This window comes from Naegleria gruberi (genome assembly GCF_000004985.1).
Source record: "Naegleria gruberi genomic scaffold NAEGRscaffold_39, whole genome shotgun sequence".
NCBI lineage: Eukaryota > Heterolobosea > Eutetramitea > Acrasida > Naegleriidae > Naegleria > Naegleria gruberi.
The window spans coordinates 293,570-312,345 of record NW_003163288.1 but is presented as its reverse complement, the minus strand read 5'-3'; the positions used below and the strand labels follow the sequence as shown (position 1 = coordinate 312,345).

The following is an 18,776-nucleotide window of genomic DNA, read 5'->3' as shown; positions in this document are numbered from 1 at the left end:
GTGATGAAGAGAACGAAAAAAGCCAAAACCGTACCGATGGAGGTTTTTTTTAGAAGTGAATTTGTTGTATTTTTTTGAGTGTTTTAGCTGAAGAAAAATCCTTGTTAGGACCAGTAATTGAACCTACAACTTACTTTTATTGTATGGTGTCTTTCCATAAGAAATTGTGTTGATGACAATTTAATTTTCATCAGACCAACGCTATTTTTCCTGCATGTTGTTTACAAAATATTATCCATTACAATATATTAAAAAAATGGCTTCAGATCATCAGATATCGGAAGATACTTTCTTATTTCAAGAGGAAATTGCAGAATTAATCAAATTATTGAAACAAATTCCTCCTTCCAATAACTTGCAAACTATTCTCAAATCACTAATTTCCAACTCTTCTGATGCTTTGGATAGAATTAAATATGCAAGTCTATCGGATTCTTCTGTCTTGTTGAGTGAACCTCAACTATTCATTAAAATAATTCCTGATTTGGAGAGTAAATCATTGAGTATTATTGATTCAGGATTTGGAATGTCAAGGAATGATCTTGTGTTGAATTTAGGAGGTTCTTTGAGTAAGAGAGTGAAATTATATGTTGAATTATTGAAACAAGGTGATAAAAGTAGTGTAATGGAACGGTTTGGAAATTGTTTTGGATTTAATTTAGCATTTATGATTGCTGAAAAAGTGGTGGTTTCATCTAAAATGCATGGAAATGAGCAATTTATTTGGAAATCGAGTGGAGATGGAGTTTTCAAAGTAGCAAGTGACACAAGTTCTGAACAATTGACAAGAGGAACAAGAGTAACACTATATTTGAATGAGGATTCACTTGTATTGTTGGATAATTCATTTCTCAAGATGTATCTGACTGTTCTTTCCAAACCAATTAGATATCCAGTGTTACTACAGACTCTGGATGAAAATAATGAACAGAAATGTGAGTTTTTGAACAAAGATCAGCCCTTGTGGACAAGAGATCCTGAAAAAATTTCAAAAAGTGAATATTTACAGTTCTATAAGGAAATGTCAAATGATTGGGAAGATTACTTGACCATGTCTCATTACAGAGTTGAAGGAATTCTTGAATTCAAATTACTATTGTTTATTCCAAAGGTGGCCCATTTTAATTATGAGCTTGTCAGTCATCTGTACATAAGAAGCACGTTTATAATGGATAATTGCAAATATATTGTACCAGACTATTTGGATTTCATGAGAGTATTGGTAGATTCGGAAGATTTACCTCTTAATTTATATCAATTTTCTGAAAACAAAATTTTAAAAGTAATAAGGAAACGTGTGACAAGGGCAACATTGCAAATGTTTGAAAGACTTGCTGAAAATAAGGATGATTATAAGAACTTCTACCAAAATTTTGGAAGGAAAATCAAGATGGGAGTGATTTTAGATGATTCAAATAGATTACTTCTGACAGACCTTTTGAGATTTCACTCGAATTGCAAAAGGACGGAGTGGTCGAGTTTGAGGGATTATTGTTCAAGAATGATGGAGGGACAAACATTCATTTACTTTTTGCTAAGCATTGAAACCAATATTAATGAAGTACTTATTGAACAGTATTCCAAGAAAGGGTTAGAAGTATTGCTATTATCAGATCCAATAGATAAGATTGTTATTGAAACAATTAAAGATTTTAATGGAACGAGGTTTTTAGAAATTTCTATGAATGAGGAGTAACACAATTAATTGGCCACAGATTCAATGAAAAAAAGTTATCCAAAGTTTCTAATATTTCACACCAGAAATTGTTATAATATTTCACAATTTCTGGTGTTTTCGTTAGGTATTGGCGTTACAAAAGTTTCTTGATGTGTACGAGGTGGGTTTGGTTTAAAAGCTGGTTTCCACACAAATGAAACATAGTAAAAGAGCATCTTTGGGCTATGAGATAAAGTGAATATTGGCTCAGTACCAGGTTCAATGCTTTTGATTGAGTGAATGATGGCTTCTCGGATATTTGGGGCTTGTACATTATCAATACTGATTGAAAGAGAATTAATACCCTCCAATAGGAAAAATTTCATTTTCTCCATACTCTTGGATGTATTTCGAATTTTTACATTCTTAGAATGAGAAATTGAAAAATCTTCTAGATGTGGATATTGAGAAAGATCAATTTCTATATCTGCAGAATGAGAAATTATTAAATTTTTCAAATTAGGGAGGTCAAATTGTGAAGAAAAGTTTTGAATACTTGTTTCCAAATGAGTGAGTGAAGTGCTCAAGTAGGTGGTATTGGGAGAACAGATTAATTTGCTTCCAGATATTATTGTATGTAAGGAGGTGCTATTTGTCAAATGTGTATGAAGTGATATATCTCCATGAGTAATTATTTTCTCAACACTAGACATGTCAGTATCAAGATTAGAGCTTGGACTAATGTTTTTGTATACTTTTGAGTATGTATGATCATGACTGATAACACATTTACAAGTTCCAATATATTTAAAGGATGTTAAGAATTCCTTAATAAAAATAGGAATGTTAAAGCAGGATATATGCAATGTTTCTAACGAAATGTTATGTGCTCTAAGAGGTAATATTTTAGAATAATTATCTTGATAATAACAGTTCATCTCACTAATTGAATTCAAATCTATTTTACATTTTTCAATACCTTTTGGAAGATGAAGTTTTGAACAGTGATCTCCTTTGATATTTATATCGCTAGCAGTAGAATAGCTCTGTATATAAATTTCAGATATCTTACTAGTATTAATCTGAATTGATTGACATTTTTCAATATATAATTTGCAAGAAGGGTTGATGTTAGTTATAGAGACAGATTCCAGTGAGGTAAGTAAAATAACAAGTAAGCTTTGATTGTCAGTCAATGAAAATGAGCGATTATACATAGTGTCTTTAAACTCTGGAAAAAACAAGCTAAAGTACATGAGTGTAGGGTGAGATTTGATCCAAAAATTTTGATCATAATTACAAGTTTGAAATTTCAATGATCGCAAATTTTTAAATGGCTCTGTTGATGCTTCTATTGATGCATTAGAAATGCTAAGCTCTTGCAATTCTGGAGCTTGAACATTGTTGAAAGCTAATTCCGATTGATTAGCTAAACATATCACTAGCTCAGTTAAATTTGTGAAATTAACGTTTTCAATTTTAAAATTTGGATTGTATATTCCTTCCAACACCAACTTTTTAAGGTGTGTCAGTTTTGGAATCCAACGCTCTATATCTAAAGCAGAACAATCTATGTTTAATGCACCAAACTTTTCCATATAATTTTTGTTAGATTCCATCATTGCAGAATCAAACTTCATACTAATAATAATGTTCTGTACATTTTCCAGTATCTTGGGATTTTTTAAGAGTTCTTCTGTTGATTTCCTATCTGACATTTTTGGAGAAAAAGCAATAGACTTGATAGTAGATTTGTGGTTTTCTATTAAAGATAATAATGACGTAAAATCAAAATAAACAGTTATTGAGCTCAAATTTTGCCATTTTCCCTGAGTACAATCTAAGGATTCGTACCTCTTAACAACATTTCTATCAGTGAGGCTGTAATAGATGATATCTGTTAGATTAGGGAATGAGTGAATAATGAGTTTTGACCATGAAATGGATTCCTTCAACCCAACTTCTTTCAATATGCAACTAACTTTTAACTTTTTAATATATTCAGATAAACCAAGACATGAAAGAAAGTTCAAAGCAATATTTAGTCTTTCTCTTTCTACTGTTACAATTAGATCATCATCAGATGAACTATAATTCCAATCATTAATCTTATTCATATATTTAAATAATTTGGTTGATTTTGAAAATTCACTCAGATCAACAATCATTTGTTCATTCCACAAATGATTATTATTTAAAATTTTGTTTCTAATAGTTCTATTAAGTAACGATAATGGATAAATATCTATTAAATCATCAATATTGACAGTATGAAAATCTTCATACTCAAACAATGAATTTTCAGAAAAATCCTGTTGTCCTTTTCTTTCTGCTAAATTTGTTGTTGAATTTCTCATAAAACATGAACAAATATTTGCAATTACTTCCTCCGGTAAATTATCAAATTTTGTTTCGTTACTATTACGAACATGATGATCTTCTCCTCCAATAATTTCATCATAGCCCTGATCGTCCTGATGATTATTCTCATCATTGATTTCAAAGTCTGTTAACATTTTTAAAATATTAATATTTTGTTCACTACACTCGGAATCTATTTATCTATAATCAACTATATATGAGATAATAGATTTAAAATCCTTTCCAAATCTTTAATAAATTCGCTGAGTAATAACTTGTAATAATTTGATATTTTTTTCAAAGCCTAAAAATATCCTCTCAAAGAATCACAACATAAAAAATGGGCTGTGACCAAAGTAAACAACAAGACGTAAATTCAACAAAAACCAGAGAAAAGACTGTTCCATCATCATCGGGTGGAAATAATAGTGGAGGAGCAACAACAACAAATACAACAAATAATAATGGAAATCAAAACAATATACATTCAAATCCACTTTTAACAAAACCTCATCTTGTAGAGGGTGAAGATGGAGCTGTTGCAAAGTCTGTGGCTGAAAGTTGGACCGATCTACGTATGAAGGAGAGAGAAATGTTCGATAAAATTCTTAACAAGACTGGTAAAAAGTTTATCTATGTGAGCAGTAGTCCAAGTTTACTTGTAGGAGGTGGAGATTTAAATTATGAAAATAATTACGGAGAAGAAGACGAACCTGAAAATGAAGAGAGGATGAAAACCGTTGAAACTATTCTTAAACAATCCAATTTATTCACATTACCTACATCAAATATAATTGAAAATCAATCGGTTATTGAACAGTTGATCAAAGATTGTTCAAACAATGATGAAACTAACAGCAGAACACCAGACGATGAAGATATCCAATTAATTAAAAGAATAACGGATCTAACTATTAACTCTGTAAAGAATATTAAGATTGACTCTAAATCGGTAGGCGAATTAGTCGTTCAACTACCAACATTAGGTGTTGAATCAGAATAAATATGTAAACTTTTTCAAATAGGAATACATAATAAATATTTTCCCTCTTTATTCACTGCACTGCTGATGCACTGTACGAAACAAAAAGCTCTCTTTGAAAACTATTGATGTCACTTATCAAGTCATTTTCAATTAAAAAAATGGCTGCAACAGAAAATGAGTCACAAAAGTTATCTCATCGTGTACAACAATCAAGAAACCTCTCACTGATTGGAGGTATAATTATGATCATGTTCGGTGTTGCTTGTATTATTTTTGCCTCCTCTCTCCTCATCACTCACACAAAGACTGGTTATTTTGCCACAATTTTGGAAGGATCATTTTCAATTCCGGCCATTGCTTTGGACTATGTTATTGGGATATTATTGGTGGTTGCTGGAGTGTTGGCTATTGTGAGTTCTGTCATGTTGGCCAATGTTAAGAGGAGATATGTATTGAGTGTTTCTTGGGTTGTTTTTGTTTCTCTGTGTCTTTTGATGGCTATTTTGAGGTAATTTACTAATTAATAATTTAAATTCTTATGAAGTATGAATTCAAATCATCATCATGTGTTTTATGAAAATGATTTGAAACAAAATGAACATTAATTGAATATATTATAGAATTGGTGAGTTTTTATTGATTGGAAATCAAATTGATATATAGATAATGAAAAATATAGGATTAACCATTGGATCTCTTGTCTCAAATCCAAACTTTAACACACCTGATGAAACACACGAATCAAGTGTAAAGAAATATGCATATATTATCAGTATTGTTTTATCTTCATTGGCTACAGTATTTTGTTGTGTTCCATTCTTATCATGCTCAGTTTATCAATTAACAACACTGAAAAAACTTCTTAGATTTGGAAATGATACTTATGATTATCACTTGTTATTAAATAAGGAACCAACTGAATCAAATACTCCATATACTGATTATCCTCCAAACGATGTATCATTAACACATGATGATTAAAATGAATAATCTTGCTTTTGTGTAACAATTACTTTTCCAATAACTTGTTTAGATCTAATTTCAAGTAACTTTTTCTTATTTCTTAAATTTTCTACAATTTCTTCCAAATCATTTTTTGATGGATTTGACCAATTAATATCCAAAGTAATAATCTTTTCTATTTGTTGAATTGTATGAATAATTCTCTCCTTTGTCTTTTCATCAACATCAGTAATATGTGATTTAATGTAAATACACAATCCGATAACTTCTCCAATTTCCAAACCAGCCTTTCTTCCATAACCAACTCCAAATTCAAACCCTTCATCTCTTGCTGCTTGTTCTCCATGATTCTTTCCTAATTCCTTGGCATTTTCATATAAATTACGTTCCAAGTGAATAACTTGGTCCATCAAATCATCAAAGTCTTCCATTTTTTTTATTGAATTGCTTCTTATTGTTTGATGAAGAAGATTAATGATTCTGAATTCAAACGCACTCCATCCACAATCACTACGATTTGATTAATACATCCTCATTATGTTCAATTTTGGCCTTGATGAAATTTTTACAAAACAAAAATTCAAATCTATCATTGTTCTTCTGAATTTTCAATTGAAAGTGAGCCATAAGTTGTTGAATAAAGATCTATTTCTTCATATTATGACAAAATTAAAACTCAAATATTAAAGATAGAGTCAAAATTGATCTATGAGAGCATGGAACCATTATTCATTAATAGAAATAAGGAAGAAAGAAGCAATCTTTCTTTTGGATATTTTTGGAAAAAAAATATTAGTTTTAATCCAAACAGAGGCTTCTAAAAATGGAAGTAGAAGAAATTTTAAAAAAATAAAAACGCAATATTGAAGTAAAATATCTAAACTAACATAAAATGAAAATTGAACAAATAATGACTATTGAACTAGAAAATATAAAATTATTACTCGAGTGCCGGGAATTGAACCCGGGTCGCCAGAGTGACAGTCTGGAATGCTACCACTATACCACACCCGATTTCACAATAGAGTATGATGAATAGGGTTAGTTTTGTTTAGTGAATAGACTGTTTGGTTTCTATTAAAGGAACCTTAATTGAGCTGGTTTTTGTGCTTAATATTTTATGTAAAAGTTTGAACAAACAACAGATTTGAATCAACAGCACTGTTTCGTCTAATAAAATTCGCAAATTGGCCTTTCGAATGATTGGAATCTGTGGAAAATAGACGAACCAAGTTCTTCAAATTGCGACTTGGATATCATTGCTCCTTTTTGAACTGTTGACAATTCTGAAAGAATACGACCTCCCTTATATTCTGTTTTCTTCCCTTCCAAAAATGGAAGTACATTCAAACAGCTGCGATATTGGGACGATACTATAGCATCTAGCTCAATTTGCAAACGTTCCCTAAATCCTGGAAATAGACAATTTCCACCTCCCAACACAATATTCTTGTAAAAGTGTGGCCTTGGCGTTCGTGATCAATGATTCCACACAATATGAACCTGAATGAAATAATTTTTCTGTAATTTGTTCCAACCATTCCCCTTCGATCATCAGATCAGATCCATCTGGAAGCTCAAATTTTCTATCCTGAACTGTTCGTGTTGGAATTTTAACCCTACATAGAGTTTCCTTAACCTCAGTACAAATGGTATTGGTGTGATGTCCTAATGTAATACCATTTCTTCTAAATAAATCTTCTAAATCCAATGTCATTTGATGTCCTCCTATTTCCAAAAGTTGATTATGAACACAAGATTCCATCTCTGAAACCAATTTACAATTTTCAATACACATGGCCAAAGATTGGATATTCCCTGAATGTAGAACTGTTCCAGTATATAACCCATAAGACACAAGTGTCATTATCGTCTGATTGATCATTCCAATCTTCATCACGGCCTCTTTTTCAAACAAATACTCTGCCTTTTGCTTTCTTTCCTCCACAACATTTGATTGATTTCCAGTTGCATTATTTTCGCTCAATAAAACCATAAATCTCTCATCCACATCCACCAATTCCAATAATTCAAACGAGTGATCATAAATCCTTTGCACTCCAACCCAATCACTTGTTCTTCCATTAGCCATCATTGGATACCTTAAAGACAAGACTCCTTTTCTTTGCAGAGCTCTTTCTCCCACTTCAACATCATTGAATATAGACATCAATGAAAATTTATATCGCGCATTGCCGTATACTGATGGAAATATTATCGGATCAGCAGGATTTTGTGAAAATCCAATCTTTGCTTCACAACTTCCTATATCCATAATTATTGTTGAATTTTTGTAGCATTGTTTAAATGAATTTTTTAATAATTGACTAGCAATGGAGAAATCGAGATTGAGGACGCAGCAATCATCATCTTGCATTTTTTTTGTAAAGTTTTAATCGAAATTTATTATGAGAAATTTTATACGTTAGTAGTATTGAAAAAGTTTATTTCACACTAAATCAAAAATCTAAACAAGATATGGACATCCGCATTTTAATGAATGATCCTTACCAATCATTGGCATGCAATTAGTACACAATCTCCATTTCAAACCCTTCAAAGAAGTGCTCAATTCTTCATTATTGAAATTGCTAGTAGAAACTTGAATACATCCACCTTGTTTTTGTGGTGGTGAGACATAGACAACTTGTTCAACAAGTTTGTAATTGTCATCAATGAAAGAATAGACAACTGACACTTGAATTTCATCCTGCCAATTTCTTGAGACAAATAATCTGACAGCTGCAGATCTGCAACCATAAACATCTGTAGGGAAGATTGTCATTCTATATTCAAATGGACAGAGTTTGTCAATTACCTTAGATGGAGCTCCTCTTACGATATGAATGTCAGATTTCTTATTGACAAGCCCAGTACATGCAGAACGCTTATTACCTTTACATGAAGTCTTACGTTTTCCATAACAACGATCTTTAGCAAAATTGAATCCACATTCACTTTGAGAATAGAATAATTTTGCAGGAATTGCTGCTCCACTTTGTTTCAACTTGAGATTTTCAATATCTGAAATCAATTTCTCAAATTTGTTGGCGGATTTGGTCATTAAATTGTCATAGGCAGTCTTTAAATGTTCTCTTTGATAATTTTCCTCAGGAATTAATTTCCAAATTGGAACAGTTTGGAATTTGATTGGTGAACTATTTTTTGGGAATGTTGAAACTCTCTTTTTGATTGAGGAAATTTCTGGATTTCCTCCAATGATATCACTCGAAATAATCTTGGAATATTTCAAGAAGGTATTTGGAATGTCAACATCTGAGGTTCCAGTCATTAATTTTTGTAATCTTGCTTGCGAATATTTAACTGCACTTTCACTTGAATAGCATGACTTGATGATACTGGTTTGACCTACCAATCCTCCGTATAAGACACTAGTCATTACTTGACTTCCAAATATATTGATAAATCTTTCATAAATTTTTGAATGGTAACTCATTGGTAGTTTTTGTAAAATTGTTTGAAAACTAGTGGTGAATTGTAATTGTTTAGTGGTCTTGACAGAGTAGTGAGCATATTTGGTATCTACAGCATGAATATCAGTTTTTGATTTGAAAAGAGTGGTGAATGTTTGTTTGGCATTTTCCAAAGTGTCAGAGTACAAAACTGCAACATGACTTGTGGAATTCATGTTATAGACATGGTTGTAGAAATCTCTCACCTTGCTAAAATGCATTTCCTTAGTCTCAACCATTGGTGGATCAATGATTGATGCATTGGCTGACTCTAATACTTGTAACTTGATCTCATGTTCAACAGGAGAGTAGCCATATCCACTCCTAATGAGGGACATGTCCACTTCAGAGGAAGATGCCTTACCAGCTAAATCCAACTCACCATACTCCTTATCACATACACTCCATCCATCCTTAACAGCTTTCTTTAAATGTGGGCAGTCCTTTCTCAAGGTCTTCTTGATTAACTGTTCAAAATCTTCAAGGGAAAGGTCTTGCTGAGCGTTAACCATCAAGAGAACAGGAGAGGATACACTTGTTGAACATGTTGGGTTGATCTTTCCGTTCCATAGCATGGCCACAACCATCCACATGGTAACACCAAGCAATAAGAAACGTTCCAATTTCATGATGACAAATTTTTGTGATGAGAAATTTAAAGTGCACCCCTTAACAGGGCATCAATATCCACACCCATTATCATTCATTTGAAAATATCAAAACGGTCCAGTGGATCATTTCATAATATGCTAGTGGTGATAGAGTTATAAAAATCTGTCAAGTTAAGGTGGAGCGATCTTGTAATTAAATATTAAGAGTTTCTATTACAGTTGAAGTTGTGTTTTCACACATGCAAGCATTGGAATCTCCTCTTTCACTAATTTTCACAGCATGTAATATTCCAATTTTGTAATTATTTGGAGATAAAGTGAAATTCAATCTCTTTCAAAATAAAAATTATATTAGCATTATCACATAATTGGTACTATCAGCACACCACCTCTAATTTTAAAAAAGAAATGATTGTAAACTCCTCTAAGGATCTAAATTGTTACTCTCAAGCAATTAATAACTTTAGTCGCCACCTCATCAACTCTATAAATAAATTTTCTTAATAATTTCGCATCCAAAGGTCACCTTATTAAAAATTCCAACAATTCGATTAAGCGGTTTGAGGAAGAGCTCTTCCTCAAACAACTTGGCTTCATACAACAAAAAATTTCCTCAAGGAACTGGTCTGTGAGTTACAAAAAGGTCTTTGTAATTGTCGATTCACATGCAACCGTCCAATCTTTGCAAGACTTATCTCGTCAAATTACGGAAAATTTCCATTCTAAAAATATGCGATGATTCTAACTGAATTTTCTTGATGCCTTATGATGTCACACAATTTCCCACCAACAAGTAATCAAACTTAAAACAAATACAACAACATCAAACCCTAACAATGAACACCAATAACGTTTCCTCATCTGTTGTCAAGTCCATTCCTAACTATAAGATGGAATATAATCCATGCCTTGGTCAATATGAAAAGGTCTTCTCAACTGATTCTAGACAAAGAAGTAACAGTGGAAGTTCTCTTAGTTCTCCACAAACAGGCTTTTTGAAGAACTTTTTGGTCAAGATGAATAACTTGTAAATATGTGTGTAGTAGACTGTGACTGACAACAAATTGTAATACTATTTTTCCTTGTAATAATAATGAGCCCATGTACAATATTGATGAGACTTTTTCTTATCAATCCAAACCAATGTAAATACTAATCCGCCCCAATCTTACATTTTTACAGCAAGAAGGATCCATCCTCTTTCCATCCAAAAACAATTACTAATTATTAACAACAACTTCTTGCACAATTTTTTATTGCAAATAAAGTTTGAATTTGATTTGCAATAATATTAAAAAATGTCTTCTTTTGAGCAGATTGCAAGTTTGACTGTTTCTGTTGATTACCACAAGGAAAGACTCGATGTCTTTCTATTTGATTGTTTCTTCAAGGAGAGACAAGTTTCAAAATCATCACTCGGAAAGACAATTCAATATTCAAATGGAGAAAATTCAAAGTACAGATTTTTATATAATGATGAGGAGACTAATAAGCCTGCTCTCAAATTACGACATGGTGATGTGGTTATTGTGAAGGAAAGAAAGGAAAAGACAACAACAGCCTCTTCGGAATCATCAAGTTCTGAACAATTATCAGTAGCCAGTAATACTACAGAGGAAAATGCTGCTTCCTCATCAACTACAAGTGATGCAATCATGCCAGAAAACATTCCTCTCAACATTCTGTTTGAAGATGATTTTCTCATTGTTTTGGATAAGCCTAAATTCATGACAGTGCATCCTTCTTTAAAACCAAAACCAAGAAATACTACTGGAACTTTGGTGAATGCTCTCTTATTCCACACAAATGGAAAATTATCTACTTGTGGAAGCTGTGAAGAACATTACAGACCTGGTATTGTTCACAGATTGGATAGAGACACTAGTGGAATTATGGTTGTTGCCAAAGATGATGAAACTCATTTGGCATTGAAGAAATTATTCGAAAATAAGAATGTAGGAGATGAAAATAATGAAGATAAAATAACCAGATACTACCAAGCCCTTGTAGAAAATGAATTGAACCAATCAGAAGGAAGAATTGAAATTTACATAAAGAGACATCACTCCATGCCATCCAAGAGAGAGGTAACTAACAATGCACTAGAAACTGGTGCCAAACTCAGTATTACTGAATATAAGGAGCAAAAAACCTTCCCAGTCAATAATTTAACTGGTTGTAAAGTTTTAACACTTGTGAGATGTAAACTTTTAACTGGAAGTAAGTATTTGAGAAATGTTTAATTAACAATTATTTCAAAGGAACTCACCAAATTAGAGTATCAATGGCCCACCTTAATAGACCACTTGTAGGAGATGCCCTCTATAACCCTCGATTCAAAGCTAGTAAAAAGACTAAGAAAAAAAAGCAATCCAAACAAGAGGAAGGATTTGAAAAGTTTGCAACTGAGAAGGGACAATTCTTGCATGCTTCATATTTGGGTTTTAAACATCCAAAAACTGGAAAATATTTGGAATTTACATCTGAAACTCCAGAATATTTCAATGAAGCAATCAAAATGTTGAATGCTAAGAATTAATAATATGGAATTTATTGGAGACATAAATGAATACCTTTTGGAACTATTGACCTATTCAGATGCATGCCAAAATTTATCCAAAACAGACTTGATCCAAAACCTGCATCTTTTAACTATCCCTCCCTGTATGTTTTGTACCAGCAATTTAGCCAAATGTGTAATATGAATAAGCTCAAACGAAGCATTCACAACTTGTACAATGTTAGATTGTGATTCCTCCAATAGTCCAAGATGTGCCTGAGCTATGAAAAAATACCCCATACTAATTGTAGAGATTGCACGTTCATATTTTCCTCCGAAAATAAAAATGAACAAATAAACCATGGCGTAGAATATCATTTGTATCACTGAAAGGAAGGAAAAATCAGAATTCACATAAAGAGCCTGAATAGATCGAATAGTACATTCGAACCATGAATAAGAATTTCCATTCCAAGATAATTTAGTTCTAAACCAAATGTAAATGAGCATCATGGCAACAATTATCAATTCTCTGATTAAGATTTTAAATGAGATCCACAGACTTTGATTTGAAAATACATAGCTGATTTTGAATGGTCTAACCTGAAGGTTGACTTGTGCTGAGTGGAGTCCTACTTCTGGAAAATCTAAAACTATCTTCTTTTGCATTCTATTCAATTGCATAACTTGAAAAGTTAATTTCTTATTAGGATAGGTAATTTCCTGCTTTACGATCATATCCAATGACTGATACAACCTCTTGTGAGGAGAGTTTTCCCACATCTTCAATAATATCTTTCGTAAAATACTGTGTGAAGAATCTAAATGAGCTAGTTTTAAATCAATGATTTGAGAAATGTGAATTGTTTCGTTAACTTGTCTTGTCTTATCAACCAATTCTTTTGAAAATATTATTAAATTGTCTGTTCCCTGTTTGTATCCATGAATCAAGATCATTTCATCCTCATCTCTGTATTCATCATTATTCGATTTCAAGAATAATTTTCTTGAAAGAATTTCACAATCATGATTAACTAATCTCGATGGAAAATAAACTAGAAAATCGCCATCATCCCTTGTAATATTCCACATCATGACTTTTAAATAACTTGATTTTAAATAAATTTTCAATAATTGTTTCCATTCTGCTCTGGATATAAAGGTTTCGTCTTTTATAATTTTTTGATAAAGCGAATTTTCTTGATCGCTCAGAAGGCAAAAACTCCTCTCCACCTGATCAATTACTTTTTTACAAATCATTTGTGGAAACCATCGGAAAGAAAACGAATCTTGTTGATTAGAGAAATATTCATTATAAAATTGTTGACTAATTTGTGAAACTCTGTAAAGATCACACGGAGATAAATATTGAGCAATTTCAAACCATTCATCATTTGCCAGTTTAGTTAGCGACATTTTTTTCTTTAATGAAAAACGAATTTGTTTTTGTTAAATAATAGTATTGGAATGTTTAAGGAGAAAGTAAATATTTGAGTAGTGCACAATATAATACAATAGTTTTTGGTTCATCCAATTGAGTATTGGTAATATCTAAATGAATTCCACCAAAATTTTCGAAAGCAAACTGATCTGCTTGTTCATTCGAAAAGTATCTTTTCTCATTGGTACGATCTTTCTTTGTTGTAATGAAAATTACTTCCTTTCCAGGTAGATAACTCTTCATATATTCCAGCTTTTCTTTTAGTGAGCTATTGTAATCAATTGAATAAGGATCAACAAATAGTAAAAAAAATGTGGCTCCTCTATGATAGGATGTAGAAATACTTCTAAAACGAGTATTTCCTGGAAGATCCCAAATTTGAATTTTGACTCTTGCTGTGTTTCCAAATTGATAATTTTTAATGGGCATTTCACCCATGCAAGGAACGTAAGCATTTGGAACAACAGGTGAATTATAAAAGACACAATTGAGTAGTGAAGTCTTTCCACTTCCAGATTCACCATCCAAAAGTATCTTTGTGAGATAGTTTTCATCTTTGTGAGATACTGTTGAATTTGATAAGCTATTCGTTGATTTTGATTTACTTGAAAAGAAAGATCCAATAAAAGAAAACGTATTTCCAATAAAACTATTCGATCCTCGTGAAATCGTTTCAGTTTTCAATTCTTGTAAATCAAAATATTGTCTAAAGTATCCCTTGAGAATTTTCAATTCTTCATCAACCCACTCCTCTTTCAACAAAATCATTTTTGAGAAGGAATCACTTCCTTTTTCAATACTATTCTGTAATTTACTCGAAAATTCATAAACTTGTTTTCGGAGCAAATATTTGGTGAATTTTCTTCCTTCTGGTGAGTAGAGAAATTCAAATGACGAATCTAGATTCTTCGGAGGAGGAGGAGGCCTTAAATAATTTGTTTCTTGATAGTGTTGCCACATAAATTCATGACAAACACTTCTCCAATATCGAGACACTTGTGTGAGCGAGAATATTAGTTCGACACAATTGATGTGGCTGAGAATTTCTTTGATTAAATCGTGAGGCAAAATTTGAAAGATATTTGATAGTCGCATTTTTTTTTTGTAAGTTCAAAACACTTACCAATCGGGCGAATATTCAACAATATTGGTAAACACACAGTTTACAAAAAGAAAGGTTGTTAAGGTAGTTGTTGGAGAATCTCCCAGAGTAGCACAGAGGATAATACATTGAGAAGAGCTCAGGATAACACAACTTTAATTTTCAATTTCTACTACCTCAACAGAAAAACCAATAAGCAAAAGACTACAGCACCACAGGTTCCCAAGTTGTCTCCAACCTCAGTACTGATGTGGCTCGACGATGCTTAACTTCTCAAATCGGACGGGATGAGGTGCATGAATCGTGATATGGCCGTAGCCAATCAATATTTTAAAATCTTAATGTTGAATAATAAAGGATTTGGATATTGTTTTAAATTTCTTTGAATCTGGTAATGCAGAAAATTCACAAGCAAATGGAATTTCAATTCTCAATTTCCAATTACAATTCGAGCTAATGTACCTGCTTCCTCTGTTGTTTCTTCAATGTAGCTGTACTAGCTTTTACACATTGGACGCCAAATGTCATTCAAATTATGACAACATGCATCAAATGCTCTTAAGCAAATATCAGAGAAGTAGGTTCTGAGCGAAGGCCTTCGCCACAATTTCCCTATCACTTTTCAACTTTGAATTGTGAATTGTGATAATGATAACACCCTTAGTTTATGTATTAAGCTTCCACAAATCAGAACCAAAATAAACTGTGATAAATATTGTTAAAAAAATGAAGAGAGCGAATAATGAAGAAGAGGAAATAGCAGAACCATCCCTATCCAAACCAGAAGAACAATTGTTAGAAAAATACAGAAAATTGAGAGTACAATAATTAATGAAGACATCAAGATGACAACAACTTTTCTGCTATTATCAAGAACGGCATGTTGATAAAACTGATGTTATTCAACAGTTATTAGAAGAAGAATCACACACATTTATTGCTAGACCAAGGAAATTTGGCAAATATTGGTAATTGATATTATCTATCACAGTAAGTAATTAATATTATTACTCTGTCATAAAATATTAATTACTGTATTGACTTTGAAAAAAATACTTTACAGAACAAGCCCATTCTTATTGATTTGTTGATTCTTTTAATTTGTGCGAACATGATGGAACATTAAGAATTGTTTGCGATATTCTATCAGAAAAAACTACCAATATTCCTGCTATCATTATTATCATCGTGATGGAGGTAAAACCTGTAGAAGGTTGGTATTTTCTCGAAGGGTTGTTTTCATAATAATAATAATTAATGAAATGAATTGCTAATTAATAGAGAATATTATATTTTCGGATGATGTTTGTTTTGAAATTATTTGCATGATTGATGATTCGTGGTTTATTTTGAATAATTGTTCTTTAATTTCAAAACAATGGTTTAATGTGATCAAGGAACGTTCAAAACTTGTTATTCAATTTAAAAAACAATTTACAGAAAATAGAATTGAATTGTTAATGAAAAGTCAATTCATGAATAGTATTGTAAACATTAAGTTTTCTAATAAGTTGCTTAACTCTCCAGATACAGTTAAATTCATAAGTGAAATGAAACAATTAACATCACTTAATATTGATGGCAATCAAATTGGTGATGAAGGAGCCAAATTCATAAGTGAAATGAAACAATTAACATCACTTTATATTGGTAGAAATCAAATTGGTGATGAAGGAGCCAAATTCATAAGTGAAATGAAACAATTAACATTACTTAATATTGGTAGAAATCAAATTGGTGCAGAAGGATCCAAATACATAAGTGAAATGAAACAATTAACATTACTTAATATTGGTCCTATTAGCGTAGAATAAAACGAGAAACTTTATTAGATGTCTTATATCAATAACAGCCTGAGACCAAATCTTTAGACTAACTAAGATTCTTTGTTGATATTTAAGGCTGCCTTACTTTGTAAAGATTCGTTTATTTAATGGCCTCTCTGTGGAGTAATATGAAAGTGATTGGTAAAAATTACTTACCTGGTAAGGAGAATATCACCAAGCATTTCGTGGGTGTTAAGGAGATGGTGAATATTAAATAAATTAAATATCTTTAAAAAAATGTCATCACTTTCTGATGTTTACCACTCACCCGATATTACCTTACCACTGCCCAGTATTGCCATTATGGAGAGATCTAGCAAATATTTTGCAGAAATGTTGAGAGCAGATTATTTTGATAAGACAATTTACAATGACACTATTTGTAAACTATTTAAAATTGATGCAAGGGTTATGAGAGAGGAAATGTTATTGCACAATTTTAATCAGTGTTTAAGAGGAGAGAATTATTGAAAGAGTTTTATCAAGCACCATTCATAGGTGGTTATCAATATGTTGACTTTGCAAGTATGGGTGTCATTTTAGTTTTTGAATGCCAACTCTCTATCGGGTATTCCAATTTTAAATTTCGGTTCTCATCCAAATCCCACATAGAAACTGCAGCAATTAATACAAATTTATGCAGTTTTCTCCTAAGATCCTCATCCAAATCAAATCTACAATGTTTTAACACTCCCTTCAATCATTTACAAGGACTATACAAACCAATTTCGATGAAAAGGATTATTCAGCTGATTCGTTTCCAGTCACGAGTGGTTGAGTTTCAATTAAGGTTTGATTTTGCCAAACATTGGATCCAATGGTGGAAGTTCTGAAATCGTGTGCAAATGGATTGGTGGCGTTCCAAACTTTAACACTGGATGGCTTAATTCCATTACTAACTGAAACATAAATGACAACACCTGCATTCACATATTCATGAGAGAAATTGTACTTTGGAAGAATTGCATTATTCAATCTGGAAATGTAGAATGTTCCAAGAACAGTAAGAACATCAGTGTTGAACATGTAGTGAGCAGTGTTTGGAAGGAAACGAACATACTTTTCATCCTTAATCTTTGAATAGGAAAGTGCATTAAGATCCCTATACATTAAGGAAGGTGAGATTAAATAATGAAATTTTGTAAGAAAACTTACGGAGCAAAGAATTCATCACCCATAGAAAGTAGTTGATACCTTGGAAAAGTTTGCAATCTAACACAATTAGCTGGATCAACAATATCTGTCAAACTGTCAAAAACATCATTGAAAACATAATCAATGACACCTGCTGAAACATAATCATGGAATGCAAGAGGCCAAGCTCATAAATTATTATAAGTTCTCAAAGGTGGTCCATCTGAGTTAGCACACTCAATTTGGATCCCTACGAAAGAGATTGTATCACTTACCGTATTGAAACTTGTTGTTTGCTATTCTAATAAATTCCTTAAATAACAATTATTTGTGTTTATAAGTTCACTTGGCCAATAACATTAATAAAAATAATAACTTTGTAGTAATGTAAAGCAAATTGGCGCAGCGGAAGCGCGATGGGCTCATAACCCATAGGTCCTAGGATCGAAACCTAGATTTGCTAATCATTTTACAATTTTGGAATTGAAACAGTCTATTAATAAATTTAGTGCACTAAGGCAAAAACAAACCAATACTAATTTAAATGGGATTAATTTAAAAAGGAAATGGGGACCAGTGGGAATCGAACCCACGGCCTCTCGCACCCAAAGCGAGAATCATACCACTAGACCATGGTCCCTTATATTGAAAATGAATAATATTTAAAATAGATGTCTACTGCATAGTTGTTTAATATCTGTTTGCAAGGATTAATTGAAAAGA

General features: G+C 31.9%; 11 protein-coding genes and 3 non-coding genes across 14 annotated transcripts; 5 read left to right on the top strand and 9 right to left on the bottom strand.

Moving 5' to 3' along the window:
* Positions 1–256: 256 nt before the first annotated feature.
* Positions 257–1,696, top strand: NAEGRDRAFT_44674 (uncharacterized protein; the record flags this gene model as incomplete). Its single annotated transcript, XM_002674615.1, has 1 exon — positions 257–1,696. The coding sequence occupies one exon, from the start codon at positions 257–259 to the stop codon at positions 1,694–1,696; it is 1,440 nt and encodes a 479-aa protein (XP_002674661.1).
* A 71-nt stretch (positions 1,697–1,767) lies between these two features.
* NAEGRDRAFT_70338 (uncharacterized protein) lies at positions 1,768–4,173 on the bottom strand (the record flags this gene model as incomplete). Its single annotated transcript, XM_002674539.1, has 1 exon — positions 1,768–4,173. The coding sequence occupies one exon, from the start codon at positions 4,171–4,173 to the stop codon at positions 1,768–1,770; it is 2,406 nt and encodes an 801-aa protein (XP_002674585.1).
* Positions 4,174–4,358: 185 nt separating this feature from the next.
* On the top strand, positions 4,359–5,037 carry NAEGRDRAFT_58721 (uncharacterized protein; the record flags this gene model as incomplete). The annotated part of the gene is made up of 1 exon (XM_002674614.1): positions 4,359–5,037. The coding sequence occupies one exon, from the start codon at positions 4,359–4,361 to the stop codon at positions 5,019–5,021; it is 663 nt and encodes a 220-aa protein (XP_002674660.1). The 3' UTR covers positions 5,022–5,037.
* A 124-nt stretch (positions 5,038–5,161) lies between these two features.
* On the top strand, positions 5,162–5,515 carry NAEGRDRAFT_70336 (uncharacterized protein; the record flags this gene model as incomplete). Its single annotated transcript, XM_002674613.1, has 1 exon — positions 5,162–5,515. One exon carries the CDS (start codon positions 5,162–5,164, stop codon positions 5,513–5,515), a length of 354 nt encoding a protein of 117 aa, XP_002674659.1.
* A 104-nt stretch (positions 5,516–5,619) lies between these two features.
* On the bottom strand, positions 5,620–6,397 carry NAEGRDRAFT_80600 (uncharacterized protein; the record flags this gene model as incomplete). The annotated part of the gene is made up of 1 exon (XM_002674538.1): positions 5,620–6,397. One exon carries the CDS (start codon positions 6,395–6,397, stop codon positions 5,981–5,983), a length of 417 nt encoding a protein of 138 aa, XP_002674584.1. The 3' UTR covers positions 5,620–5,980.
* A 512-nt stretch (positions 6,398–6,909) lies between these two features.
* On the bottom strand, positions 6,910–6,980 carry NAEGRDRAFT_t459. The gene has a single exon. It is a non-coding gene; the product is annotated as a tRNA-Asp (tRNA).
* A 391-nt stretch (positions 6,981–7,371) lies between these two features.
* On the bottom strand, positions 7,372–8,343 carry NAEGRDRAFT_70334 (uncharacterized protein; the record flags this gene model as incomplete). The annotated part of the gene is made up of 1 exon (XM_002674537.1): positions 7,372–8,343. One exon carries the CDS (start codon positions 8,341–8,343, stop codon positions 7,372–7,374), a length of 972 nt encoding a protein of 323 aa, XP_002674583.1.
* Positions 8,344–8,433: 90 nt separating this feature from the next.
* NAEGRDRAFT_70333 (uncharacterized protein) lies at positions 8,434–10,068 on the bottom strand (the record flags this gene model as incomplete). Its single annotated transcript, XM_002674536.1, has 1 exon — positions 8,434–10,068. The coding sequence occupies one exon, from the start codon at positions 10,066–10,068 to the stop codon at positions 8,434–8,436; it is 1,635 nt and encodes a 544-aa protein (XP_002674582.1).
* A 1,280-nt stretch (positions 10,069–11,348) lies between these two features.
* On the top strand, positions 11,349–12,293 carry NAEGRDRAFT_70332 (uncharacterized protein; the record flags this gene model as incomplete). The annotated part of the gene is made up of 1 exon (XM_002674612.1): positions 11,349–12,293. One exon carries the CDS (start codon positions 11,349–11,351, stop codon positions 12,291–12,293), a length of 945 nt encoding a protein of 314 aa, XP_002674658.1.
* A 347-nt stretch (positions 12,294–12,640) lies between these two features.
* On the bottom strand, positions 12,641–13,645 carry NAEGRDRAFT_70331 (uncharacterized protein; the record flags this gene model as incomplete). The annotated part of the gene is made up of 1 exon (XM_002674535.1): positions 12,641–13,645. One exon carries the CDS (start codon positions 13,643–13,645, stop codon positions 12,641–12,643), a length of 1,005 nt encoding a protein of 334 aa, XP_002674581.1.
* A 376-nt stretch (positions 13,646–14,021) lies between these two features.
* Positions 14,022–14,759, bottom strand: NAEGRDRAFT_70330 (rab family small GTPase; the record flags this gene model as incomplete). The annotated part of the gene is made up of 1 exon (XM_002674534.1): positions 14,022–14,759. The coding sequence occupies one exon, from the start codon at positions 14,757–14,759 to the stop codon at positions 14,022–14,024; it is 738 nt and encodes a 245-aa protein (XP_002674580.1).
* A 2,901-nt stretch (positions 14,760–17,660) lies between these two features.
* NAEGRDRAFT_70329 (uncharacterized protein) lies at positions 17,661–18,029 on the bottom strand (the record flags this gene model as incomplete). The annotated part of the gene is made up of 1 exon (XM_002674533.1): positions 17,661–18,029. One exon carries the CDS (start codon positions 18,027–18,029, stop codon positions 17,661–17,663), a length of 369 nt encoding a protein of 122 aa, XP_002674579.1.
* Positions 18,030–18,444: 415 nt separating this feature from the next.
* On the top strand, positions 18,445–18,516 carry NAEGRDRAFT_t460. Its single transcript has one exon. It is a non-coding gene; the product is annotated as a tRNA-Met (tRNA).
* Positions 18,517–18,621: 105 nt separating this feature from the next.
* NAEGRDRAFT_t458 lies at positions 18,622–18,693 on the bottom strand. Its single transcript has one exon. It is a non-coding gene; the product is annotated as a tRNA-Pro (tRNA).
* Positions 18,694–18,776: the final 83 nt, after the last annotated feature.